Below are 27,141 nucleotides of genomic sequence, written 5' to 3'. Positions count from 1 at the left end.
TCTCTCTCCTTGTAGGGATCCTGTTTACGATGCTGGTGTTTGGACCAGCCTGTGGATTTATCTTGGGCTCCTTCTGTACCAAAATCTATGTGGATGCTGTCTTCATTGACACAAGTAAGGAGAACTGGGTTTGGTTTCAAATTAAATATGCAAATATTGAATCAGCAGGACAAAAATGTTGATGCTCAGAAACAGCAAACTGCTGCTTGTTCCATCTTGAGCGCCTCTTGCATGTATGGGTGTCACTTCCAGAGGGTTTTTACGACTGGGATTCAAAAGTTTTCAACTCTGTCCCCATAGATAACAGATTTGTAGTAGCTAAAATTTGTTCCTTTCCTGGGTTGTCCAAAAGAATGGGCTTTTCTTCTGTGAGATGAGTTTCTGTCCAGCTCTTAGAGGGCACCTTAAAATATCCCTGTGTCAGGGCACAGTGGCTATATACATGGATATAGTCTTGCCAGAGGAGATGTGTCCATAGCACAGGTTGAAATCTGAAGAACTGCCATCCCCAGGAGCTGGGAGGACCATCCAGGCTTTCTGAGGGAGGCACACCAGGAAGACCCATGCTGGGCCCTTTCTGCGAATGGCCCTGTTTGGATGGACAGGTTCAGTCCCAGAGTGTTATTGCTTTTTCCCAAAGCAGTGCTAACTATTTCTCACCTTTACTCTGCACTTGGGTTAAAGCAAATTGTTTGCAAATTGTCTTTTTGTTCATTAAGAAAAAAAAATCTGCAAGTTCTTTTATTGCTACCTGCACTACATGCTCTTTGCCATGAGAGGGCAATATGTAACAGGCTGTTCTCCGCTGCTCCCCAAGCCCTTTGGCTGTAGATGGCAAACCTGAAGCTTCATTCTTTTCCCTCAGTTGTTCAGATGCTTTTTCTACAGTTCTCAGCTCCATCTGATCCCACCGGCGCTTACCGTGCCACAGGGGTGTTGATGCCCTCGAGCGTGAATTCCAGTTCTGTGATGCTGCGAATGCATCTTCACAGGATGCGTTTGGGTGGAGTTGAACCTCACAGGACTCGGAACAGAATTTTGCAAACCTAAGTGCTACTGCCTTTTCTTGGTCTCACGTGCACATGGCAGCTGAAGAAATCTGAGTAATATCAGACAAGCAGGAAAGAAGTGCCTTTTTTGATGGCTGAGACTTTTAGCTGTGGCTTGGTCAAACACCACGTGACCCCTTTTTATTCCTTGCCTTTAGCAAAGATATGCCAAAGACTCACTTGCTCCTGTGGGCAGAGGAGCTTGTTTGAACCCTCTTATATTTTTAACCATTAAGTATAGTTTACTCCAAAATACAGATGTGTGGAAGAAAATATTTCTTCTCCCAGTAGGTGAAGCTGTGGAACTCCTCACCACAGGGTGTTAAAAGTCTACAAATGTATTATAAAACAATAGGACAAGTTTATAGAATTAAAAACGAACATGACACCAAATCTAGCTTAGAAAATCCCTGAGCCACAAATCGCAGGAGTAGTATCAGGTGTATGTTGACTTTATCCTTGCTGACTGTCCGGGCATCCGTAGCTGGTTACCATCAGAGGCAGATACTAGCCTAGCTAAAAAGTTAATGTGATGTGATCTGGGTTTAGCGCTTTCCAGCGGCAGGTCCAGCTGGCTTTGGCCGTGGTCCATCGCTGGGATGTGAAGTCTGGGGCATGCATAGTCACCATCTATTTTTCTATGGTAAAGTAATCCTGTGTTGAAGCTGGCTCTGCCTTGCAGCTCGGGGCAGCACAAGGAGACTGAGCTCCAGCGGGTTGAGCCCTGTCCTGCTCCCTGTTTTGGTCAGGAGGTGTGGGATGCCAGGGCATGCTGCTGTGCTGCCCTCCATACAGGACCTGTTTTAGGAAGAGGATATGAAGAAGACTTTGGTTTATGTGGCTCTTCACATGGTTTTGTTCCCAAGAACCTGACAAAAATGCACTTCAGGCAGGAGGAAATAACAGCAGAAGAATCCAATCCCTCCAAAACACTATTTTTCAGACTTTATATATATTTCAGAGCTACGTGTTATTTTCCCTAAGGAGAAAAGAGTTTCTTTCTGTCTGTGCTTGAGAGACAACTTGATTGCCTCACTTGAGACAGATTTTTCAGAGTGGCGGTAACCAGACAGACATCATGAACGAAGGAGCTTGTTATTCCAGCCATGCAGACCCGGGTCTCCCCTGGGAGTCAGCTCCGACGCTGGGCACCCACTGCTGTCTTGCTGAGCAGCTGTGGCAGCTGCTAGGAACACAGTTTCTTCTCTCCTGCTGCATATTTTTATTCCCCCAAGCTGACTCCAGAGCCACCTTTATCCTTCTCTCTTCTGAGTGATGGCCTACAGGATATTCTTGCCTTTCACTTTGTTCTTCTTAATTTTCTGATGATTTCTCTACCTTTCTGAGCCCATTTGATGCAGTGGGTGGGTTTCTTTTCCAGTATTTAGGACTGTTTCACTCTTCACACAGTCACAGGTGCCCACCTCTCCTTTGCTGAAAAGGGCTGTGAATTCAAAGCAGGGAGAGCATTGAACTGGGAAGAAAGGGGAAGCTGGGATGGACATGCAATGTCCTTGTCTGTGCTGCTACTTCTCCATGCAGGTCTTTGTGCCAGCAGGTATGTCAGCTGTGTGTGCGCATTTGACACACTGGGACAGTGATCTCCAAAACCATGGTGCCAGCACAGGGGACACTGACTGGTATATGGCAGCTTCCTAGAGCTGGCAGAGCCAAAGGCACTGGAGAGAAACTCTGATTAGAGGGTGTTGCAGAAGCTGGATGTACCATCTAGAAAGACAAGGTGATGGGTTGCTTGTCCTAAGCACCTCCTGGGTATGGAGGTTGTTATGTACTGATGGCTCACATGGTCTGGGAGCCCCTCACCAGCCAACAAAGCTCCCAACAACCATCTTCCAGCATACAGGATCATTATCACTGTCATCTTCTCCTCCCCGCAGCCAAGCCACTGACATGTGTGTGTACCCTTGCAGGTAAGCTGGACATAACCCCGGACGACCCTCGGTGGATCGGTGCGTGGTGGGGAGGCTTCCTGCTGTGTGGTGCCTTACTCTTCTTCTCGTCCCTGCCAATGTTTGGGTTCCCGCAGTCCTTGCCCCCACGGCCGGAGCACGCCGGAGAGAGCGAGCAGGCCATGCTTCCCGAGAGGGACTACGAGAGACCCAAGCCGAGCAACGGGGTCCTGCGGCACGCGCTGGATGGGGAGAGCAGCACGACCTGTTTCCAGCAGCTGCGAGGTGAGACACTGGCTCTTGTCACGTTTTCTGTTAAAGTCAGCAACAGGTTAACAGCTGGTTGGATTTATAATTGGTTTCTGATTTGGGCTATCTACCTCTACCCCCCAAAAAAAATTCCACAAAGAACTCACTATCCTGAAATTTCAGTCCTTAGCTTCTAATTATCTGTGGCATTGTCCTCATTTTAAAGAGAGACTTTGTTCCACTTGAAAGGTTTGGGGTTTTTTAAACTACAAAGCCTCAGAAATGCATGATAGTACTGTAGAGTTGAAAAAAACGAAGGGGAACACAGTTGCAAATTGTGAACTTCTTTCCAGTCTACTGTCCTGCTTCCCTCTGCCTCCCGAAACAGAGAGCGAGCCAGCAAGGGCAGTTAAAGGCTCCCAGCATCTGAGCTGCAGCTTGGTGCATTCCCAGATACAAAGCAATGAGTGCTGGGCATCCCTGCAGCTCAAACTGGGATGGGGAAGAGCCAGCCTGGAATAGCAGCGAAGTGGCAGGGCAGAGCATGACGTGTAGCAAATTAGAGTAGAAAACCCCAAGTCATGTCCTGCAGTGGTGGAAAAGGACCTGGCTCTGCTTAAGGTCATCTAAGGATCCAGCATTTTGTGGGAGACTGTGGGTAGATATCCTTTCTGTAGGCTGCGCTGGAAAATCCTTCATCTGAGAGGGTGGTTCTGTAGCACTGGTGGTTGCTTCCCACTCCCCGTCGCTGTGGCAGCGCAGATTTCATTACTGCCTGATGCATTTAGATAAATGAGGACAAAATCACTTACTCCCTGTGTAGTTGCCTTAATTGGGAGTTGAATGAGGTGAGGGTGGGAAGGAAAAAAGGACTTTGGGGAAAAAAATGTTTCCTTAAATATAAAAATGCCTTGACTAGTTGATGTGGATGTTCATTAAGGGAAGGTCAAAGATGTGAAACTTTGGCTTGATGAGAAGATTCAAAAGGTAAAGGGATAAATTGTTTGAAAATTTGTCTGTAAAATTAATTTATTCATCCTTTCATTCTTGTTACAAGGATTTTCTCAAGTTTGAGGAACGGGCTTTTGCCATGGCACATCTGTCTGGATAATTCTGTGGCTTTTGTTGTGGAGTCATCAGGGCATCTGCTTCTGGCCACTGAGTTTTTGGAATGGGCAGTGGAAATTTTTGCAGGTTTTCCTATAGACAAATGAAAGAATTTGGCATGTCCCTGCTGCACGGAGGGGCAGCAGTTCTGCCCGAGGATGGTGCTGGGCAAGCTGAGTTTCTTGCACACAGGGAGGCCTTGGGATGGTTCCTAGAGCATCTGTTGCTCGTTGAAGTGGAGAAATTAAACTGCCACATCCATATGCTTCAAAGTATTGATTACATCAGGAGTCACCGCGGTCTTCCACGTTAGCCTTCTCATTGCAGGTAACCCCATTTCGGATCAGTCAGGATTCCAGAAGTCTCTTTGTAGATGGACTTTGAAATACAATTTACATCACATCAAATAAGACAGGGAATGACCTTTTTAGTTATGCCTTTGAGGCTGTCACAGACGATGCGGTGTTGGTAGCTGACATCTCCTTTCAAGTCCCATGCCACTGTTGTCACAGTCGGAACGTGGTCAAGAGTCGTGTTTGCTGAAGTGCCTGCCTGGAGGAGGTGTTCGGCCACGTACCGCGAGGGAAGGCGGACGTGCCTCACTCCTTGCTGATGAGCAGTGTTCCAGGAGGTGGGCAGAATCTTGCAGCATACGTACGTTTTGCTGGCAGCTGAAAAACATAGGTGAATTCCTGCGTGGCAGGAACTTGTATCCTTAATCTATTTGTTGATTGCATAAAGTTTCCTTTGGGGAAAGTTAGACTGTTTAGCCTTTTCCCTAGGATAAAAGAAGGACTGGTAATTATATGGAGATGTTAAAAATATGTATGTGCATGCATAGTCGTGTCTTCTGTCCTATTATGGGCTGTGCATGTATTTGTGAAGCTGAACAGCAGAGGATGTACTGTGTGTGGGATTCGGGGTGGAAATACTCCTCAGGGTTTGTGTGGCCATAACTCAGACTCCTCCTTAGCAAGTGTTTTCTCTGCAGCTTGGCCCTGCCAGGTGTGTGCTGGCTGTACGTCCATGCCTGCGTGAAGGTGTGGATTGTCCATCTCTGGTGTACAGTGTGGGGAGGAAGAGTTCTTTCTCTGGACTGATGGTGCGAACACACTGTGTGTCAACAGTGCATCCTTACAGGCTGAACTGAGCCTCCTTTTAGGTTATTGAAGGGATTGATTATTTGTTATTTTATTTTTTCCAAGCCTTGCAGTGACTGCGGCAAGGGAATGGACAAGGCAGGAGAGGGAGCAGGTGTCAGTCGGAGACGCGCTGCCAGCCTAGGTCACGGCTGTCAGCTAGCGACATGGCATGGCTGGCATGTGGGAGGATGCTCAAGACACTGCAAGATCTGCTGAAAGACAGTGAGATGCAGGGCTGGGTGAGATTCCTTGGCTTTTGCCAGCCTTAGCACACAGAAAAGCTAGGACTACTATAAAAGCAACCTGCTCAAAGTGTCAAGTCTTTTACATCTCTATCAAGGTCTAAACAGGAGGGAGGGCCCAGCTTTTGGGAAGCCACAGCATCTCTTTCTGTGGGGTATTTTCATGTTGGGAAAAGAAGTATCCTTAAGAGGAGCTTCAAGCTTGAAAGGAAAGCCATGCCTTTGAATGGCACAAGGTGAAGAGGCAGTCGAAGGCAGCAGAGGCAGCGGGCGGCTGCCACGGCAGCTCTGCACAGGGGCACGGCAGCTCAGGTGAGGAAGCTTTGGGACAGTCCTGGGACTAAACTGGCATGTGAATGCTGCACTGCTTTACCTGATTAGCATTTCAGTTCAGCAATGCAAATGCATTTGGGAGCACAGGGAAGTGAAGGATTAATAGCAGAGAGAGAGAATGGATAAACGCTGCCATTGCCCTTTGCTCTCGGCTGGCAGGGTTGTTCCAGCCCTGCGCTCTCTGTATGGTCTGTGAAAGCACTTCAGGCAAGGGCTGTGGTGGTTCTTGCTGTCCTGGGGGCACAGCTTTGCTTTCCTGCCTCTGCTCTGCCTTGGGGACCTCTCTGCTATTGGGGGCTGGAGGTGATGCTCAGCCATGTCAGGGTGCCTGTACCCTCTGCTCATGTGTGTCCAACACCTGCCCTCTCACTTGGTATTAACACGCTGCCTCTAACCCACCACCTGCTCCAGGACGTGCTTGGAAATATTTCCTTAAAATCATATTTTTTTTGTGCAGAAGTGTCACTTCTACTGAATTGAGCGGTCAGTTCTGATGAAATTGGGTTTCAAAATGCTTCCTTGGCTTTATCTTTAACACCCCTTAAACATTATGTTCTAAATACATTTTGTTTTGTAATGATTTAAACTAGAAATTCATTACATTCTGCCTGCCTGTCTAGCGAGAGAGATTAAAAACCTAAAAGGATTGAAATTGATATGGAGTCCTTTAGGTTTGGAGAGAGAAGCTCATTCAGAAGGAATTAGAAGAAAACTCACTGTGGAATTCAATGAATTTCAAAACTGCGAATTCCCTAGATTTGGAAACATTTTGGTTTCTGTCCAGCTTCATTTCCAAGAGCGTAGGAGAGCTGGGATGTACAGCTGACAGCTGTCTTGTCTTCTGTTTGGTTCCTTCCTGCTCTGTGTACCAGTCTGCTGAATACCTAGAGAGGGAGCTGCTCTGAATCCTGGAATTGTCTCCCCAAAAGTGCTCTCTGGGAGCAGACATGTAGCACAGAAGCTCGCACCTGTGCAGGGAGGTCCCAGGCCATGGAGAACCTGTAATCTTTGGTGGCATTTCATAGGATTGAGGGGGATTAATGGATAACACAAGTAGTTTTAAACTCATGACTCTTAACGAGTGATAGTGATAACCTTTTGGAGGGGGATCCATCTGTACCTTCATTCATGGCCAGAGCAGTGAGTCTTTGGCCTAGATCTAGATGGGTACCAAGATCTAAACGCTTTTTTGGGTTTGGGTCTTGGCTCCCTATCAACATCTAAAAGGCTGGCTGAGAAATCTTAACGTTAGAGCTGAGAAATCTCAACCCTAGATAAGGGGTTGGTGGGTGATTGTAAGAGGCCCCACATCAGGTCCCATCAGGCTTCGAGTTTCCTTTGGCTTGGATTTCATGAGGGTGCAGGCTTTGTTGGCAGGTTCTTCTTGGCTGTCTCAAAGCCAGCATCCTTGTTATCAGCAGCTTTGATTAATTCAAAAGGCCTTCAGCCTGCATGCTTAGGGGCAGAAGCTGAGCAGCAGCTATGGTCAGACAGAGTGTGCCTGTCCCCAGAAAATACGCTGCGTGGCCATGACCTCCATGGTGCAGGTGAAGGAGGTTTATATCCCCCTCTGAAGTCGAGCAAAGGTGGCTGCTGGAGGCAAGATGACAGAGAGAAGGACCCGCTTTCCATTCGTGAGAACATTACTGTTGTTTCAAGCTTGTATCTGTGAAGAAGCCTGTTTGATGTAGGTATCATCCCTTTCCTTCATGTCCTTTGTGATACTAATTTTGCCAAGGCCACGTGGACTTTGGCATATTAAATTCACTTGAGCACCTCTTGTCTTGCTCCTTCTTCACTTTCACAGAAGCTGCCTCTTTCCAGGAGAAATTTTCTTCTTGCTGCCTGCGCTTTCTTCATCCCTTATTCCTTAAGCCAGGTGGAGATTTTGACTGTTGTTTTCTATTCAGATCCAAGGCTTTCTGCCTCCACTGCTATTAGAAAGTAGTATTTTGGCTCAACACTACGTTTCGCCTTTCCCCCACCGCACTGTCCTAGGTGGACCGGGCTGTAAACCTCCCTCTAATTTATTACTTTGCTTTCTGTGTTCCTCATCTTTACTGCAAATTGAAAACATGTCTCTGTAGGGTGCTCCGACTGGAAAAAGGGGCCTTGGTGATTGTAATGTTCCAAACAATTCATTTCAAGCACCAACGTGATGATTATAGTTTGTCGTTTCTGGAGAGTAGTTAAACCTCATGTAATGAGGTTGCCAATTATCCCCGGTACTCCCCGATGTTTAGTGACAAATCAAAGCTACTTGGTGTACGTAAGTGTGTTTGCTTGTCAAGCCCGTGGCCTGTCACCCACAGCTTGCCCCACAGCGGGAGATAGGGAGGATGCTTGATGCCTTGGCCACGGGTGTTGGTTGGGGTGTTAAAAGGTGAGAAGTCGATTGGCGGGGGTGTTGGAGAGCTTTGGGACATCCTCCTGCATCCCTTCCAACCTATGGATAATCCTGTGATGAACACTGCATGTGGATGTCTAAAGAGTTGGGGTTTAAGCACTTCAGCAGTGAAGAGGCTGAGGTTTCTTGTTCTTCTCAGCGTGACTTGACGTGGCAGTGAGAATCACTTTTCTGTTCTCGTTTCTGTAGCATATCGGGTGCACTGGGATAAGGATGTTAAATGGGCTGGTCCTTGTGAGCATGGGAGCGTGGGTCTTTCTGTGCCATGTCTGGTAACAGGTTATGGGTTCTCCAGGTCGATTTTTGAGGTTCTTTTGAATCCAAAAGACCTTTCACTTTTCCCATTTGGTGAACAGGCTTCAACCTCAGATTTATAGCTCCAAAGTGTTCATCTAACCTTTGGGCCAACGAGACAGAAGGCAATGTTTATTATGGCTTTTGCTGGGATGGGCTCCAGTGAAGAAGTGCCATGCTTAGCTGTTGTGTTCCCCAGGGCTTTGCTGTCCCCCATCAGACATTTTCCATTCCCTCTTCATAGCCAGCACCATATGCCAGGCAGCTGAAAGCACGTCAGTCTAGTCTATTGAGAGATTTTTAAACTTCACTGCTGACTTTTAATCTTGTTCCCAGAGGTATTTCACCCCAAGAACTGAGAGAGATAAGGCAGCAGCAGGTGTCAAATGATTCATCTTAACGGGTGGCAGTACCAAGATGAAAGGATATTCATTTCTATGGGGAGCCTCCTGTCATTTCGCTTAGAAAATGAAAGGGAACGAGCTGGCCCTGGCTGAGGAGATGGTGGAGACTGCCAGGCATTGCCTGCGTTGCCTCTGCGCTCTTTGCACTGGGTTTTGTGTTACACCCTCCAGCTGGTACAGAGCCCAGTTGCAGCTGACCATGGTCAAACATGCAGTGGGGGACAGGATCTGTCCCAGAAAACCCACACCCTGGCACACAATGAGGAGAAGCAGTGATGAAGTGATGGGACTCATCGCCCAGCACTGCCAGGTAAGGCAGTCACGGGGGCCTCGTCTCTTGGGTGAGATGGTGCCATAACTCTGCAAACTATTGCTGCCCTTCCTTAAGCAAGAAAGATGGGTTCTGACTTTGGCAATGCATGAATGGTTTTATACCAGCCTTGCCAACTTCAGAAATAAATGTCCGTGATCTTTAACTCCCTCCTGCCAAAGACAGGCTGTCACTGTTATTATTTAGTGGATCAAGTTAGAGTTAGACCTTTGTGTCTTTGCATTTGAATTGGCACAAAGCTACATCTCAAGGAATCCATTAGTCTCGAACAAACTGAATTCCAGAGGCACAACAGGCATTAATACCTTAAATATGGCTTTCCAAGCTCAGCACTGCCAAGTCCACTTTTGCATTTTCCCTCCTTTTCCTGGCAAGAAGGGGAAATTCTGTAGGTGGCAACCAAAGAACTGAAGGAGGCAGCGGGTGGCTTTTGAGATCTATCCACATCTGAACTCCCCCACCCCTTTTCCTCCTTCACGGCATTTTTTCCTCTCCCCTGTCTCCCCCATCCTGTTCTACTAAAAAATACTATGCCTCCTGCACCTTCTTTACGTTCAGCAAATCCTCAGGAAGCAAGAATTTTATACAGCGTGAAAACACATTTGTGATATAAAGAGACCAGAAACTGTGCACTGGACCCCTCCAAAAAGGTTGGATTGTATCTAATTATAACCACACGCACACCCCCTTCCCCCAAGAAAGAACCAAGGGGACCCAAGCAGAGCCCTAACAAAGAGCTGTGCATTTACTTGCTGAGGCCAGTGCAATTAGATTTTGCACCAAAAAAAGCCCTAAGGGAAAACAGAAGCCAACACCAGAGAAATCTGTCGTCTGCCAGACCCTGGTACACCATAGGGGATGTGGGGGATGGATTTTCAAAATGCAAATAGGGGTCCATTGAGGCTTCACTACACTTCAGCGAGGTAATTTTCAAAGTTAATGATTTTCACTTTTAATTCAGGGAGAAATTAGTCATCAGGTATTGAGACAAAGAAAGGCTCACTTCTGTACTGGGATGCTCTCCTCTTCAAGCTGTGTTATCTCGGCAATAATTAAAATGTTCGCTGAAGTAGAAAATGTGCTATCTGATTCATTAGCCAGATTTCCCTTTGTAAGGTAACTCGTGTTTGCTTATCAGAAATAGAGACGGGCTTGGAGAAGAGGATTCTGGCTGCTAATGATTTGGGAGGAAGGAGCAAGGGATCATGAAGCTAAAGCAAGCGTGTGTGTCTTACACAGTGACTAGCTCAGTGTGTCCTCTTCCACTCCTGCAGGCACCAAGGCTGGTAGGGCCTGCATGGAAGGTGTTGCTTGGCTGGTGAAGCTCTGGTTTATGGAAACACGCAGGCTAACATGCCTGTCCCAGGCGTGAGGTCCCTTATGCCCATGGGTGGCCATGGCCGCAGGCCAAGCAGGAGAAATTCATCTCGCACCCAGATGTGCTGCAGGAAGGGGTCCCTCAGCAAGCAAGCCAGTGTTACGTGGGAATATGAAAATGAGCAAATGAAGCAAATCTGGACAGCGGGAGGAGGAAAGGCCAAGTGTGAGTTGGGTTAGCTTGTGTCTGAAAGCGCGCAAGAATTTGTTCCGTGCTGAGTACAGTACTCGTGACACCCGTCAGCTGGCTCAGTTTTTGAAAGGAGAAGGAGAAAGAGAATACTGGGCTTTGATTGACTTCCCTAGGGAGGAATCAAAAGCAATATTGGAAAACATTCATCCTTCAGAATTTCAAAATCATCTGTAACATGTAAACATAATGACGGGTGACTTCTTTTTGCATCCTCCTGGTGTCTGAATCTTTAGATGCCACTGGTCTGGTGTTTCACTTCCATATTTCAACCAGCTTCTCTGTGCAGAATAGAAAATTATTCCTGATTTGAAGTGGGTTTGTCCTGCAGGAGAGCAGCAAGGCACCTCCAGCACCTCGAGTAGAGCCCACACAAAAATGCCTCTCCCTTCTTCCTCTCTTCTAGTGATCCCCAAAGTAACTAAGCACTTGCTCTCCAATCCTGTCTTCACTTGTATCATCCTGGCGGCCTGCATGGAGATCGCGGTGGTGGCCGGCTTCGCCGCTTTCCTGGGAAAGTACCTGGAGCAGCAGTTCAACCTCACCACCTCATCTGCCAACCAGCTCCTGGGTGAGTAACCACGGGGGCCACTGAGTCTCCAGCCTCCAAAGGTGTTTAAGAGCATTCAGCCTGGCTGGTAACCGCAACTAGGCTCATTGGTCAGGCTATCCAAAAAGTGACTTGCCCAACATCTAGAAAGGTGTCCGTGAGTGGGAGAGCTGGGCTCCAGCTGTGCCTTGGCCGGCATCCTTCCTCCTTGGCTGTGCTTTCCACTGCAGCCCACTGCAATCACTTCCCCTGTCACCCAGCCCGTTGGGTGAGAAGTGGTGTGGTACAGCCAGGGTGTGAATGTCTGTGACGGCCCTGAACAAGCAGAAGGCCCAACGGAACGAGGCCATTTGGTTGCCCAAGACTGCAGTTTGTTGCCGAGCAATGGGGCTGCCCATTGAACTGCTTGTCTCATGGTTCAGTATCCCAGGGTTCTCCAGCCCATCTCCATTTGGGTTAGGAAGCCCAGTTTCTCCTGCAAGTCCCTCCTTTCCCCTTGGGCTGGAGACGATGGGATGGCAATCAGAAGTTCGGATCGCCAAGCTAGTGCAGCTTGGTTGTCTTTCAAATGCCCCTTCTCTCTGACCATGCTGCCGCGGTTTCTCGTACCTACATTTCTCAGTGTTCATTCATTCCCTGTCAGGACGCTGATGCACAGTCAAGCTCTTCATTTATTTTCTCCTGCTGCTCATTCCCAAGCAGGCCCAGTGATTTGTTTATGACAGCCCTTCTCGGCAGCACCCAATTAAGATATCCGTGAGATGATCTTGGATGATCTGCAACCACAGCTCGCCAGATGGGCAGCTGGCGGTGATCTGTCAAAAACTGGGACATACGAAATGGGTGGATCTTAATATCAAAATAAGGAGCTTGCAAGCTGCTCTCCTGACGGTTATTTATTTTCCCACTGAACTCATTGATATCATCTGCTTTCGGCCTGGTTTTCCAAAGGAAAGAATCCCCTGCAGTTTTCGTGCCTCCCCCGCGACACAGGAACTCTCCAGTGAACTTCAATAGGATTTGGCAGAAGGGCAGAGGTCTCAAAGATGTTAGGGACTTCCATCTTTGCCAAGCCTTTAATTTTCAGGAAAGGAAAGCAAATTCACTGTTGACCTACTGGGAGAAGGAAAACCACTACTCTGTATGGCAGGGGTTGCCTGACCTGTCAGCATGAGTACAGCTGGATGGTCATCAGAGGGAATCACCTGTGAGTTGGAGCACATCCTACTCCTGACCTAGCAGTGGGAAAGGAGACTTTGATACGTCCGTGGTCCTCACAACAGCTTGTTTAATTTAAACAAAGTTGCTACCAGATTTCCCACGTGGCATTTATGGGAGTCCAGAAATGCCAGGATTTGGATGCACTTCTAAGCTTAGCCCAGGTGGGTAAGGTCTGGAGTATAACTGGGAGCAAAGGGATAAAAGTGAACACAGAGAAATTTAGTGTGATAATGCCTTTCTGTGCCTGGAAAGTGAGTCACTTCTGGAAGTGTTTTTGCATCTCACAGTTTAAGAAGATTCTTTAAATTAAGACTTCATATTTTCAAATGCAGCTATTGCCTAACCTCTGAAATCAGGCCGTTGTGAAGTATACCAAGCCAGGCTCATCCAAAGCCTCTAGACATCTTGGAAGTTTCTTTACTTTATTTGTCTGCTAGTTGTTGCAGGAAGCATTAGAGATGCTGTTACTTAGGTTAGGTTGGGCCAATCTCAGCAATTTTGACATCTCTCTGCAATATGGACAAGAAAAGGAAGAATATCCTGGTTCCTCTGTGCAAGGCAGCATACCTGCTTGCATCCATTCCTCTCTTTTTGGGCAAGCCCAGTGTGGTGCTGCTCCAGCAGTTGGTCATTACAAGGCTTCCCCATGCTAGTGCACAGATCTCTTTGCTGGAATGTAAGAAGCTGCAGTAATGTGGTTCACTGAGCCTCTCTCACACTCGCTAACTGATTTTTCCTCTTGCAGGGATGACAGCAATCCCGTGCGCATGTCTGGGCATATTCCTGGGTGGCCTCTTGGTGAAGAAGCTCAGCCTGTCTGCTCTGGGAGCCATCAGGATGGCCATGCTGGTGAACCTGGTATCCACAGCATGCTACGTGTCTTTCCTGTTCCTGGGATGCGACACAGGACCTGTGGCAGGGGTTACTGTTCCCTATGGAAACAAGTGAGTCCCCAGGGAGTTTCAGGGTCTCGCTCAGCCTTACCAACATAAATGCCATGTTACTGTCCTCGACGGGCAGCCGTCAGGCAGCGCTGGCCCTCAGACAACCATACAAAGCAAGATGTAGAAGGCAGTGTTGCATAGGGCTCTTTCTTTGGGAGATTTTCATGCCAATCATCACTGCGAGAGTTGAGTAGCTGACAATGGAGTTTTACTAAAATCAGTCAAACTGAATCAAGAGGTGCCAGACCTGCTTCTGCACCCATGGCCACGTACATAGTATTGGGTCCACCGCGCTGTCTGGTTTCTCCTGGCAGCGAGGGACACGCACTGCTTTGTACATTTATTTAAGTGCCTGAGGGTAATTTATAGAACCAGTTTTTAGATGCCTGGAAAATGAGATACAGTGAGGAGAGAGTATGTGTGGCTCCTGGGCCATTTTGATGGGAGAAAAGAGGCACACGGTGCCCTGTAGCATTCATGGGAGTTATGCTGTATTTTTTCTGGTGCTCCTCAGTATGCAGTGGCAACTCTTTAGAAGATGGCCACTTCAGGCTGTCAGCTCCTCACAGTTACTGTTCTGGAAAAATACAGAGGAATCTCCACAGCATCTCTTTGGATTTCCGTCAGGCTTCTCAGGGTAACAAAGCAGCCCAAGGCTTGCATTACATTCCCTATGGCAGAGGATTAGTGGCCATGGCATGTCTGTCCCCGCGGAGAGGCTGTAGCCTGGATTTCTTGAAGCTGGGACCCAGATAGCCTGCCCACTGCTTTTTGTAATTTATTTGCCTTTAACTACCCTTCTTCAAAGCTATCTTTGATTGGAAAAGCCGGCTGGTATCATTACACTGGTGGCTGATAACATTTTTCTTTCTGTTTCTCTTACAGCTCAACTCCAACCTCGTCTCTGGACCCATATTCCTCCTGCAATAACAACTGTGAATGCCAAACGGATTCCTTCACTCCAGTCTGTGGGGCAGATGGGGTCACATACTTATCTGCCTGCTTTGCTGGCTGCAGCAGCACGGTGAGTGGGCTTTCCCTGGGACCTCTCACCTGTAGGAATGATTCTATGAGTGTGAGTGCGTGAGGTTAGTGTGTATCTGGTAGAGCAGCTCATTTTCAGCCAGCAGTGGTTACACCCCCAAAAGCTAACCTTGTACCTCAGGTGAGTCTGAGTCGCTGTCATTTTTGACTCTGTTGCATAAATGCCCACTGACTCCGGCAGCAGTCAGCCATGGACACCCACAGAGTGTGGGGTGTATTGGGTTTGCGTGGCAAGGTTTTGGTAGCCAGGGGTGTACAGGGGTGGCTTCTGTGAGAAGCTGCCAAGAGCATTCCTAAGTCTGATAGAGCCAATGCTAGCCATCTCCGACAGACCCACTGCTGGCCAATGCCAAGCTCATCAGCGCTGGTAGTAGCATCTCTGGGATAACGTGTTTGAGGAGGTGGGGGGGAATGGAGAAAAGCAATTGCAGCCAGAGAGCAGGTTTTCTGTCAGGAGTTGTTACTCCACAGGGAACCCAGGCTGGAGCAGTTCATGGAGAACTGCAGCCTGTGGGAAGGACTCACGTTGGAGAAGTTGGTGGAGGACTGTCTCCCGTGGGAGGGACCTCACGCTGGAGAGGAAGGAGAAGCAGAGATGCGTGTGATGGACTGACCACAGCCCCCATTCCCCATCACGGCCCTGTGCCAGGCGTGGGGACTCCTCCCAGCAGGAGACAAGCCAACACCTGAGGTGGCAACACGATCATTTTAACAAGAAGCCAGCTTGAACAGGGCACACAGAATAGTGTCTTGCCAGTTCGCTGAGCCCTTAGCAAGAATACAGCTGGTGTGGTCCGTGGTTGGAGTGCCGGAGCGACCTCCTCGCTGTTCAGGGCAAAGCTCTGGCTCCTCTGGAAGGAGCACAGTAGGGAAAATTCAGCTCTCCCCCTTCAGCCTGGAGCTGCCTGACTTCATGCTCTCCAAGAGCAAACCTCTCAGCAAAAAACTCACTCTCCCTCAGCCTCTTACTCATTCTTTCTTATTTTGCCTTTTTGTCATCATCTTGGGGTTCTTTTCATCGCTTTGTTTTGTGGGTGTTTTTTGCAGTAACATTTTGAACACAAATTAGTGAAGCAATAGCATCATCTGGAAAGGGCATTACCAAGAATTATGGATCAGTTTGGCCATGCAATGACCCTGAGGCAAAGCCAAATTGCCAAACCAGGTTTTAAACCCATAATCCAGGTAATGGCCTGTCTAGAGGGTCTTGTGAATGTTATATGCTTGTGATGAGCCAAGGGTTGCTTTTTACTGGGACATAAAATTCTCTGAATGCTTTATTTAACTTTACTGCATTGGATGTTTCTGACTGCCTCTATCCACTTTTCCTCTTGTGAACAATTTCTAAAAGCAATGTGTAGCTCAGTTAGGGTTTTTTTTTTCTTTTTCATTTCTTCTCTCTGACTGAGCTGGTTGCAGAGGTACAGATATCTGAAAAGCCATAGGAGCATCAGTGCTGATAGGCAGAGCTCTGTCACCCTCAGGAATTTCTCTTTCAAACCATGCCTGGGAGAGGCCCTTGCGTATGAAGCCTTTGACCATGCATCTTGTTTGTTTGATGCTACTGCTTCTCTCCCTTTGTGGGGGGACAGAAGTGACCCCTTTGGCCTGGAGACGTATGAATGCCAGCTGGCATTACCATCCTGGCATCTCATGGCATTGCACTGAAGTACCAGCCTGTCCCTTCCCTGTCAGAGCCAAGGTTTAAAAAAAAAAAAGGGTCATTAAAACCACGGGTAATTAGATAATTACCCCAAACTCAGGATGCTGTTAAAGGTGCAAACTCCGCATTCTTTGCAGCATTACGTGCACACAGACAACCGGGGTGTGCAAGCTGCTGGGCAGCGGAAGGCTGTGAAAATGCGTGGTTGAATGCGGTGGGGTTGCAGACAAGGGAATCTACAGCAATTTGGCTTGGGTAGCAAAAAGTTGCCTCTCCGTAGGACAAAGGTAAAACTCCATCTTTGATGTTTCCTTGTTTGATGTCTGCGAGTTGTATAGCGTGTCAGTAATAAAAGATCAAAGATCTCCCAGGTAAGGCTGGGATGCGGCGCTGAGCAAGCAGATCCAGTTGATACAAACTACTCACACTGCTTTGGGCTAGCAATTTAGTGCAAAATGGTCGAAAAAGCAGATTGAGGGGCAAAGTTTCCGGCAGTGGAGGTGGGGACCTGCCTTTGGGTTTGTAAAAAATCACACCAGTGGGAGGAGAACTTGCCCTGCCATTGCCAGAAACAGGCACTTTCTCTCCATTGATGAGAGCCCGTGGGACATAAGCACCCAGTTCTGCGTGTTTGCCGTAATGGAAATTTTGTCCCAGGATATTTCATCGCAGGTGTGTGCTTTCCTGGACCTAGATGGGTTTTTAACTCACAGGGCTGTGTCCATGCTGGTTGCTAACAACGCACTGCAGTAAGAGCCAGGAATTACAAATTCCTGTTGTCTCTGTGCGGAACACCACTGCAGTGGTGCTAATTGTCACCATCTCCAAGCCTTCAGGTAGCAGCTTCTAACTCACAGCACAGGATTTGTTATGTTAATTATTGCTTGCCAGCCAGAAAGACACCTGCACGTCTACATCAGCTCTCCTGGAGTTCTGCACTGCGGTCTCTCTTGCCCTCTGTGCACTTATTTGGAAGAAAATCATTTGACACCGATGCAAAAGAAAGAGATTGGTGTCGGAAAGTCTAGAGTAGTGTCCCAGCAGATCCTTATCTTTGGAACCGGTGAACCAGAAAGTGTGCTTTTGTATGGTCCTAAGGGGACCCCAGCTGAAAAGCAAAGGAATTTCTGCTTGAACGTGGCAGAGGGGAAGGGGAGGAGATTTAGCTGGTTTTCAATATGTTTTATTTTATAGCGTTACTCCTCTTACAGACATGTGACCTGCAAACCCAGCGGGCTGATGAAGGCAAGCCATGAATCATTTATGATCGTTTCATTCTGTATTCGTTAAGGGATTTCTTGGTACTATTGTGTGCCTTAATTGCACTGACATCCCCCTCTCAGAAATTCAGGAGGGCAAGTTGGAAAATAAGAAGGGAAATAAAAAAATCCCTAAACCTGTGACTGGCAAACAAACCTTCTTTTCCCATCCTGCACTTGCTGGAGAGATCAAAGAAAAATGCCGTCATTTTGCCTTCCTTCTGATCACATATTGATAAAGTTTATCTTGCCTGATTTCAGCTTTTAGCTCAACACAGATCCCTCTGAACCAGTTGTCATTTATTAGCCCTGTAGTACACTCGAGTCCAGCAGTGTCTGCGCCGCCAAGCTTGATAGTTCAGCTTTTGGTGAGCCGCAGCACCCGTCGTGGGTGGCTCCTTCCCGGGATTCGGGGTGCTGGAAGCGGGAACCGAACCCGCAGCTAAGAACAGGGCTGCAGATTTTAATGGTTGTTAAACCTCCTTTTAATGTACTTCAGTTTAATTGCAACAGCCAAGAGGACGGAGGTAAATAAGAAAGTAATTACAACCATGATTTGGGGATCTTCCTTGTCGCAGGGACACAGATCGTTTCTTTATTCTCCTCCAAAGGGGTATAACTTGGTAATAATTTTGTCGCAGTGACATTTATGGGAGAGACTTGAAAGGAGCAGAAGAAAAGAAACAAGCCAAGGGACAGCTTTCCCTTGCTGGTAGCATGCATCAGAGCTGACGTGCTTCTGAAATTCTTTCCAAATCCCCCTCAAATAAGCACTTAGGAGTTACTTAATCGACTATTAGAGGATTCAGAGTTGCTGTTGGCAAGCCCTTGTTGCAGAGGGCAGGTGCTGGGGACCACGGTTCTCCTTTCTGAACCCCTGTGTTCCTCCGCAGAACCTCAGTGGCTGTTCGTGCCTCACCTCGCTCCCTGCCGAAAATGCCACCGTCGTTCCCGGCAAATGCCCCAGTCCCGGCTGTGAAGAGGCCTTCTTGACATTCCTCTGCGTGATGTGCGTTTGCAGCATGATCGGGGCCATGGCGCAAACGCCGTCAGTCATCATACTCATCAGGTAGGAACGCTGCCGGGAGGAGCCGAGGAGCCTGATGGGGCTGCTCCTGGGGTGGGAGCAGGGCTGGGGGGCCATGGGGTGCTGCCGGGAGCTGCAGGGAGCAGAGGGTCCCACACAGCTCCTGGCCGCTGCCCCTTAGGCTGCACTGACTGTCCCCAGGTCCATGATTTTGGACTGAACCTCCGCTCAAGGCAGCAGAAAATCCTCCTGTGACTAAGCATATTGGGTAATTGGTATAAATTGAAATCAAGGAGGTTTAGATTAGATATCAGGAAGAAATTCTTCCCAGAGAGGGTGGTGAGGCACTGGAACAGGTTGCCCAGAGAAGCTGTGGATGCCCCATCCCTGGATGTCTTCAAGGCCAGGCTGGATGAGGCTTGGAGCAACCTGGTCTAGTGGAAGGGGTCCCTGCCCATGGCAGGGGGGGTGGAACTAGATGATCTTTAAGGTCCCTGCCAACCCAAACCATTCCATGATTCTATGATTCTATAAGCACTCCCTGCTGAAGACACCTTGAAAGAGCTGCCTGTATTTGCAAAATATTTTGAGCCTCCTCAGCAAATGAGGAGCTGTGAGCACAGGCTTTCTCATACGTTACTGCCTTTGCATGCAGGCAGGAGTTGGGCATGTGAAAGCCCAAGCAGTCCTGCCTGAATTTCAGCCCCGTTGTTTCAAGTGTTAATTGAATCATTTTCTCTCTGAGCCACCGTTTCGCTTGGTAGCACGTGGTTCATCCGTGGCACAGCCCGGCTGAGCTCAGTGCCTGCAGTACTGGCCTGCTAGAGAGTGTGCAGGAGTTGCTTGAGTACCGCTTTGGTAAAATGGGAGTGAGGAGGGACTGGGCTTACAAACCACGAAGATCCCTGCAGAGGTGCTGCAAAAGAAGGTGGCATGCTTGTTCTTACCAAGTGGGAAGGGAAATGGAGATGAGCAGCTTGCAGTCCAGGCAGTAAGGTCATTACAACTGCATCAGGAAAGGGGCAGAACTGCAGCCCCATGTTCTCAGCACGTAACACCTTAATAAGATAACTTCAGAAATGGCCTGGAGATCTTAGAAACCATGGAAAAATGAAAGGCTGCGGCAAAAGCTAGCTTTGGTCAATACCCCCCTGGCTGGAGTTTTAACTTCACTCACCCTGGACTAAGTCCAAGAACAGAAGGAACTTGAAAGTCTGAAGGACGTCTCTGAGTTCAGCCAATATGAATAGGTGAGCAAAAGTAGCTTATTCAAATTACTGACCTTGCGTTATTTCCAGACACATGGAACACTTCACCTCACGATACACGGATATATCTAAGCCCACGTTTATCCAGAATTACTTATCTGTCCGGGCTGTCACTTACTGAGAATAATAACCAGAGGCATAAATAGCAGATCCATTCTGCTGCCTGGAAAATTCCAATAAAATTCAATCAATAAGGTCTGTATTAGAAACACACTCTTGAGTGGATCTTGGACGGAACAGCTCTGTGAGGGCACGTCTCCCTGCAGGATACCGGATGAGATATTCCACCTACTAGTTCGTTTCTCTCTTTGCATCTACAGTAGCTAAAGGGAAATCAGCTTTCTCATGATAAATATTGTGGCAAAAGTAATTTGAAGTTTGAAGAGTTCTTTGTTCAAGGGAGCTGCCAGCACCTGTAGGATCCTGAATGGAGACGTCGTAGTGTCGACTGCAAATGAGATAAGCCAATCGCCAGCCAGGAAGAAGAATACAAGGGAATAAGTAAAGCAAAGGGAGTATTACAAATATTCAGCTCACAGCTGTAGGAAATAAACAATTCACACATCCAAATTAGTAACGCCGTTCCCCTCAGAATCACTGACAGCTACTAAAATGTACAGGGAAGAGCTCCTCGCCATATACCACCTCATGTCTCTTGCAACTGCTGTCTTAGATTGCTAAAAGAAAGTTGTGGTGTACGAGTGTGTCCCTGGTATCCGTGGCAGTGATAAACGGCATTGGCAGCACCTGTGGTTAATTTATAAATGAACTTTAGTGTTTACAAATTAGATGTCTGGGCAAGTCATCAGTTCATGGCTGGAGTTGGTGAGAAAAGGAGATGTCTCTGGGTGGCAGCTTTTTCTCTGCCCTGCAGTATGGGGATTGACTTTGGTCTTAAACACAAAAAGGTGGCTGGAAGGACACCACCATCATTTAAAAACCCACTGTGACTATTTCACACCATAATGTATTTTTTCCATAAAATAAACTGTAATACTCCTGTTTCCTTCATTTCCCATACAACTGCAGAATCCTATTTGAGCCAAGCCATTAACCACTGGAACATTTTTCCAAGGGTAGATACTTCATGGCATAAGGGCTTTATATTGAGCCTGGGGGTCTGCCTCAAAACCCTACTGAAATTCACCCAGGGGTCACAGGCTTCTTGCAGGGACCATGATACAGTGTTACGGGGCCTATGTGGTGTGTGAGATGAGGACTGGTGATCAGAATGGGCTTCTCTTAACTTAGTCCTGTTGCTCCATCAGGCTGTTTTACCAGTGTTGTCTGACGCCCCTCCAGTGTCTTTATACAGAAGACCTCCACTGCCACCATGGCTGTCACTACTGTGCTGACTACAGACCTCTGCGAGGAGCTAACGGAAGAGGCAGCTGAGCCGATAAAGTTCCCCTGTGTGATGAATCAATTCATATGGGGATCACTGTCCTGCTTTCCCAGCCTTTATGTACTGTGGGAAATAAAATGCTACTGTAAGACTTAAGACCAAATTAATGATTTCTGAAATTCCAAAGCTTTGCTGAGCCTACCCCAAGAGGATGACTATAGCCAGTAGCATCCTTGAGCTAAGCGAATTAGAAAGCCGTGAATTACTTTTTTAAAGAACCCTTGAAGGATAATGCTAATGCAATACAGTGGGTTCCCTTCGTAGCAAAAGGCAGCACAACCGTTGTCTTCCCAGCCTAAAAAAAACCTCACATGCTCAACTCACACCCATGAAAACTCGTTGTCTTGAGCACTTCCTCACTGGTAGGCTTGACTTAACGGGCTGAGTGAACCTTTTTGTCCGTCATCCTTTCCCTCTCTTATTCCCTGGAGTCTGGGAAGTCTCAGAACAAAGAGTGTTCTCTCCCACCAACTCTCAACATCTAGAGCCTTGAAAGCGTGATGGGGAGCTTGTAAATGATGATTTACTGGGATGGGAATTTCATTTTTCCTCATCCAGTGACAAGATCAGCTGTTGTTATTAATGACTTAGCTAAATTCCTGAACCTATCACTGATGCAATTACTTTTGGGGCTGTAGGCAGTTTAGGCGAAGGGAGAAGAAAAACCCCATTAGTGACTTTTTGAAGAGGTGGTGTTGGCATCGTGGCTGACAGCACGGAACGGCCATGGGGTGTGTTAATCAAAGCACAACAATAAGAATCGATTTCACTCTCTCCCTCCCTCCTCCCTACAGAACCGTGAGCCCCGAACTCAAGTCTTACGCTTTGGGGGTGCTTTTCCTGCTTCTCCGTTTGCTAGGTAGGTACAAAAATTTCATGTCCTTCTCTCCTATGCTTTTCTCCCTCACAGGTAACTGTATTTTTAATGTGCAAAAGTTGATGCTGCTCTGTGCCATGCTCCGGTTGTCAGGAGTGGGGTCTGAGGCAGTGGGGTCATAAGAAATGACCATTTCTGCCATGGTCCCGCGCAACCAGTTACTCTTCTGTAGCTGTTATTAACATGTCAGCAGCTTGCAGAATTACTGCTGTATTGCATATTGCTGAAGTAAAGGGATATGTATTTTCATCCTTCTTTGAGGGACAGGACCTGTGTTACATGTTGTGTTTGTCCCTTCCTTCGGGTCTCTTGGAAAGGAAAACAGTAGAACGGGACAGGCGGAGTCCTGGTATCCTCCTGTGGGTTAATATCCCATTAAAATGCATATGGCTGTTCCTCTGGACCGGTATGTGCTTCTCAGGTATGAATTAATAGGAACACACAAGAGCTGTTGTTTGCCTGCTTCTTGTTTCTGGGTGGATGTTTTTTCCCCCTTTTGAAGAGGTGGCTCCTATTTTAAAGCTCCTTTATTTCAGCTCATTAATGTCAACAGTTCAGGGCAAAATCCCCTGTTGGCCATCATTCTGTGGGTTTTTGTGTGTTGTGGGGATGGAATTTACTGGGGTTTTACTCCCACCTTCAAAGGAACAAGCTGGAGGGTAAAATGCTGCCTCTTGGGCTGCAGCGAAGACACTAGGTAGTAAGGGACCAAAAATCTCACAGTACCATACGTCACTTTGAATAAGTGACCTCACTGATTTATTGTTTTTAACACTTTATTCCCCATTAGCTGAAAGGGACATGGTGGCCCCAGACTGGTTTACAATAAAGCCAATTAGATTTTCATTGCTTTTGGTGAAGTAACTTCAGTCATAGTGAAAGCTTCCCCAAGTGATCTTATCCAGAGCTCAGAGAATTCAAAGGGAAGCTTTTTTGGGTTGACTTGGGTCAGCTTTGGTTCAAGCCTTGCAAAGACAGCATTTTCTTCAGCTGCGGCGGCTGCTCTCGGGTTTTGGCCTGTCCAGCTCTGAATGCGGAGTGTCAGCAGGCAAGTGTGCGAGGATGGCTGTGAGCTGTTGTTTCCAAAGGAAGAAGTACTTAAGGGGGGAGACTTTTTTCTCTTTTCCTTTCAAAAGAAACCTCCTGAGATAGCAGCATGTTGAATCCCTCCAAAACCAGGCTCAGACATGTATGCTTAAGCTGAATAGATCTCTTCTTTTCTTCCAATAAAGCAGCCATAGTAAGAATTTAAACTCAAATCTTTATATGTTGCTCTGTCACTAAGGAATTCCCATGAAATAAGACAATACATCCTGAAGCATATCAGCAACGTAGCTAGAACGCGCAGAAAATGAAGAGAAAGGTACTTTTCAATATGAGCAAGGGTATCCAAATCTTGCCCTTAACAACCTGAGGTTTGAGAATAGCTTTACTGATTTATTTTAAAAGCTTTTCGGTTCACCTTTAAGCTTTGACTTAAGAAGAGAGTGATAATAGCTGCTTCTTGAACCAAAGGAGAGTATTAAATATAGGAGGTATGAGACCCGGAGGTGCAATCATAGCTAATAGATTTCAGCAAGACAGAAGCAGCTTTTTTATACAGCCCTACAGTTTCTGCAATGAATTATATATATCGCAGAAATTTTTGCAACACTTTGCAGTAAGAGGTAAAACATGATTGAATCTCTTTAATATTCACTGTAATAACATGAAACACGAGTGAATTCTCCCGGTACCTCCTGGATGTATTATCTTATTCCATAGGAATTCTGCTGTGAGAGGGCAGCGTAACAGTGACTCCATATAAAAGCGTTACTGCAGTTACTCAGAGAAGAGAGTAAAGCAATGCCATTGGAGCCAAAGGTTTGGAATGGAAATGTCTGGAATGGCAAAGAGTTTTTAGACTTGTAAGTTCCTGGATGCGTCCTTTCTGGATGGTGTTCATCGTGCATCCTAGCAAACCTCTGCTTACCCAGGGCACTTCCTTCTGTTTTTCCTGAGTCATGTTGTTTGCCTCTGTTCTTCCAACATGATAAAAACACAGTGTTTCTCTCCCAGAATGACTTTCAATCTGCAGTGCAACCCCTTAACTCCCTTGTCTCAGAGGGTCTAGGCACCGAGTCGTTCTTGTGAGTCTCTTGCCCCCTCCTCTGGTAATAATGACCTGAAACACTCATTGTTTGCTAATAGCTTTTCATATTTTTTTAAGGTTTCCACATCTGGGCCTGCACACACATAGGTTTAGCTTTGGAGTTCAGTGAGGACAGGTCCTTCCACAAGACTTAGGAAGAGCAACTTCCAGGCCAAATTATCTTGGAAGCCTGGAAAGCCAGCTGAAGCTGGCGCTCTCTGAAGTTCAGCCTATAACTCTCCAAAGCTTTGTACTAACACCTCGCAGCATGGTAACAAGTAGGGGCTCACACCTCAAAATCATGATCCAAATGCAGTTTTCTGTTAGTCCAGAAAACGTGTGGCTCCTGCCTCCGCGGTCACTGCCACGTCTGGGTGGTACCCCCATAGGTAGATCCAGCACCAGTGCAGCACTGAGCACACAAACTGCAGGCAGCAGCAGAGTCTGTCTGCTTGTTCCTTGCAGGAGTCCAGCTCAGTTTTTAAATTCCAGGTTGAGTGTTCACATGTCCACAGGTTCCAACAGAAAAAAAAAGGGATCATTTAACCTAGAAGCAGAACCAGCCCAGTCTGCAATTTCTAGTCATTGAAATGACAAGACAGGGAGCTGGTTGCTGACATTTTTTCTGGAACATAACCACGTTTTTAGGTGTGATGACTGGAACTAGTGTTTATAACAAAAGGATCGCCTTCCTTTTGTATCATTTGTTTTTATTTACTACATTTGTGCTATTAATGACTGGTTAAAATGAGCACCAAAAGCCCATATAGCCTTTCTTAACTCCTGCATTTAATAACACGTAAGGAAGATCAAACAAAAACTGCAGAGCTCTAGTTGTCGACAAAATAAAATAAAGAGATCTCAGTTACCACAGGGAGCAGTGAAGACAAGCAATTTATTTGTAGTCTTAGGATATGTGTCATGAATGTCACTATTTTGTTCATGACAAGCTGAAGGAAGGTATCTTCTTGAAGTGTGGAAATCCAGGTTAATGATGAAACTGGATCCAAGATTAAACACACTTGTGTCTAGAAACTGCAGTCCTTGTGTTTGTTTGTCTACACATGTATTTATAGTCTCGGGCATCGCAGCACCTATGAATGGAGTGATGCTGTTGAGCATATGTTGTGCCCACCCGCTATTCGGTCTCAGTAGATACGATGATCTCTTTTTCCTGCTGTCTTAACCTACAGCAGTGATTTTAGCAGTTTTTTCCAAGGGTTTATCCGCTTCCAGCCTCCCCCCACAACTATAGGAGAAGGAAGAGAAATGGTTCACCTATGCAGAACATCCGCATTTTCTTCTGAGTGCTGCACACTGGGTGCACGTGTGGTGGCTGGGGAGTGAGAAGCTGGAACGCGGATGTCCCAACCACAGTCAGGGTAATGCGAAACGAGGGGCCTCTACAATATCCCTCTAGGATCTGGAGAAGTAGAGAAGAAAAACATCGCCTTTATTAGTTAAATGAGATTGGAGTGATTAGTTTGCTTTAAGATTGCAGCTCTGCTGCAAACTATGATTGAGAAACACTCATCAGTAGTTAGCTGCGGTGGCTGTGGGAGAATCCTGCTGGGCTACTTCATTTCATGGTGCACTGAAATTTTCCCTTCTTTTCAGATTTAAACTTGGGCGTCTATTAGAGGCCATTTTCCTTAGACTCAGAGAAAACCTTCTCCTGTGTCAGGGAGAGGTCCAAAACTAGACCTCAGTGCCCCAGCTGATTTCAGGCTCTGGAGTCCTAGGACATCTTTCAGGTAAACACCCCAGAGTGCAGAATTACCAGTGTCTGAACAGAGAAGCTGCAAGGCTGTCCTCCTCCTCTTTCATTTACCCCTCCGCTCAGTCTCATTAGGCAAATGAGAATCTTAATAAAAGCCACTTAAACTTGAGTAAAATCCTTCCTGCATGTTGATATCCGCAGGAATCTCTTCTGTAGGTGTTGAGTCCAAGCTCAAAACTCATCCACAGACTTTGTTTAGCTTGATTTAGAACTTAAATTAGAAGCACAGGCTGCAGCCGGGATCGTTAACCTTGATAAAGCATCCTCTCTTTCCTTCCACTGCAGTCACGTCTTCTCTCTTTATCATAAGGATCATAAAAGCATGATTTGTCTCTCTTCTTTTGACAGGTTTTATCCCGCCTCCGCTGATCTTCGGGGCTGGAATCGACTCCACGTGTCTGTTCTGGAGCACGTTCTGTGGCGAGCAAGGAGCCTGCGCGCTGTATGACAACGTGGTCTATAGATACCTGTATGTTAGTATTGCGATAGCCCTGAAGTCCTTTGCGTTCATCTTGTATACAACCACCTGGCAGTGCTTGAGGAAAAACTATAAAAGATACATCAAGAACCACGAAGGTGGTCTCAGCACTAGTGAGTTTTTTGCCTCTACTCTCACCCTAGACAATCTGGGGCGGGACTCGGTGCCCCCAAATCAATCACATAGGACAAAATTTATCTATAACCTTGAAGATCATGAGTGGTGTGAAAATATGGAGTCTGTTTTATAGTGACTGTGGAGGGGGGAACTGTATTAATAACACAAGGGTCCTTTTTAATAAAAACAAGAGGAGAGCACGAATGGAGAAACGCAACTGCAAAACCACAACGGCAACACAGGAAACTTTTGTCTTTTTCTCAAAGTCAGACCCAGCCAGGATTCCGGAGAACAGCATCTTTTAACGGGATCACTTGGGAAATCCTGTGAGGTGAAGGAGAA

The 27,141-nt window shown here is 47.0% G+C and overlaps 1 protein-coding gene across 1 annotated transcript; it reads left to right on the top strand.

The window, feature by feature from the left end:
- Positions 1–8: 8 nt before the first annotated feature.
- Positions 9–26,932, top strand: SLCO3A1 (solute carrier organic anion transporter family, member 3A1; the record flags this gene model as incomplete). Its single annotated transcript, XM_010157917.1, has 8 exons — positions 9–114; positions 2,981–3,244; positions 11,442–11,606; positions 13,552–13,750; positions 14,636–14,774; positions 18,610–18,785; positions 22,211–22,275; positions 26,553–26,932. Coding segments are annotated over 8 exons (1,494 nt in total), but the record flags the coding sequence as incomplete, so codon positions are not given.
- Between the last annotated feature and the right edge of the window lie 209 nt (positions 26,933–27,141).

Source organism: Eurypyga helias, unplaced genomic scaffold, assembly GCF_000690775.1.
Source record: "Eurypyga helias isolate BGI_N326 unplaced genomic scaffold, ASM69077v1 scaffold12458, whole genome shotgun sequence".
Lineage (NCBI taxonomy): Eukaryota > Metazoa > Chordata > Aves > Eurypygiformes > Eurypygidae > Eurypyga > Eurypyga helias.
Note: the sequence above shows the minus strand (reverse complement) of the source record. Positions and strands in the feature narration are given on the sequence as shown.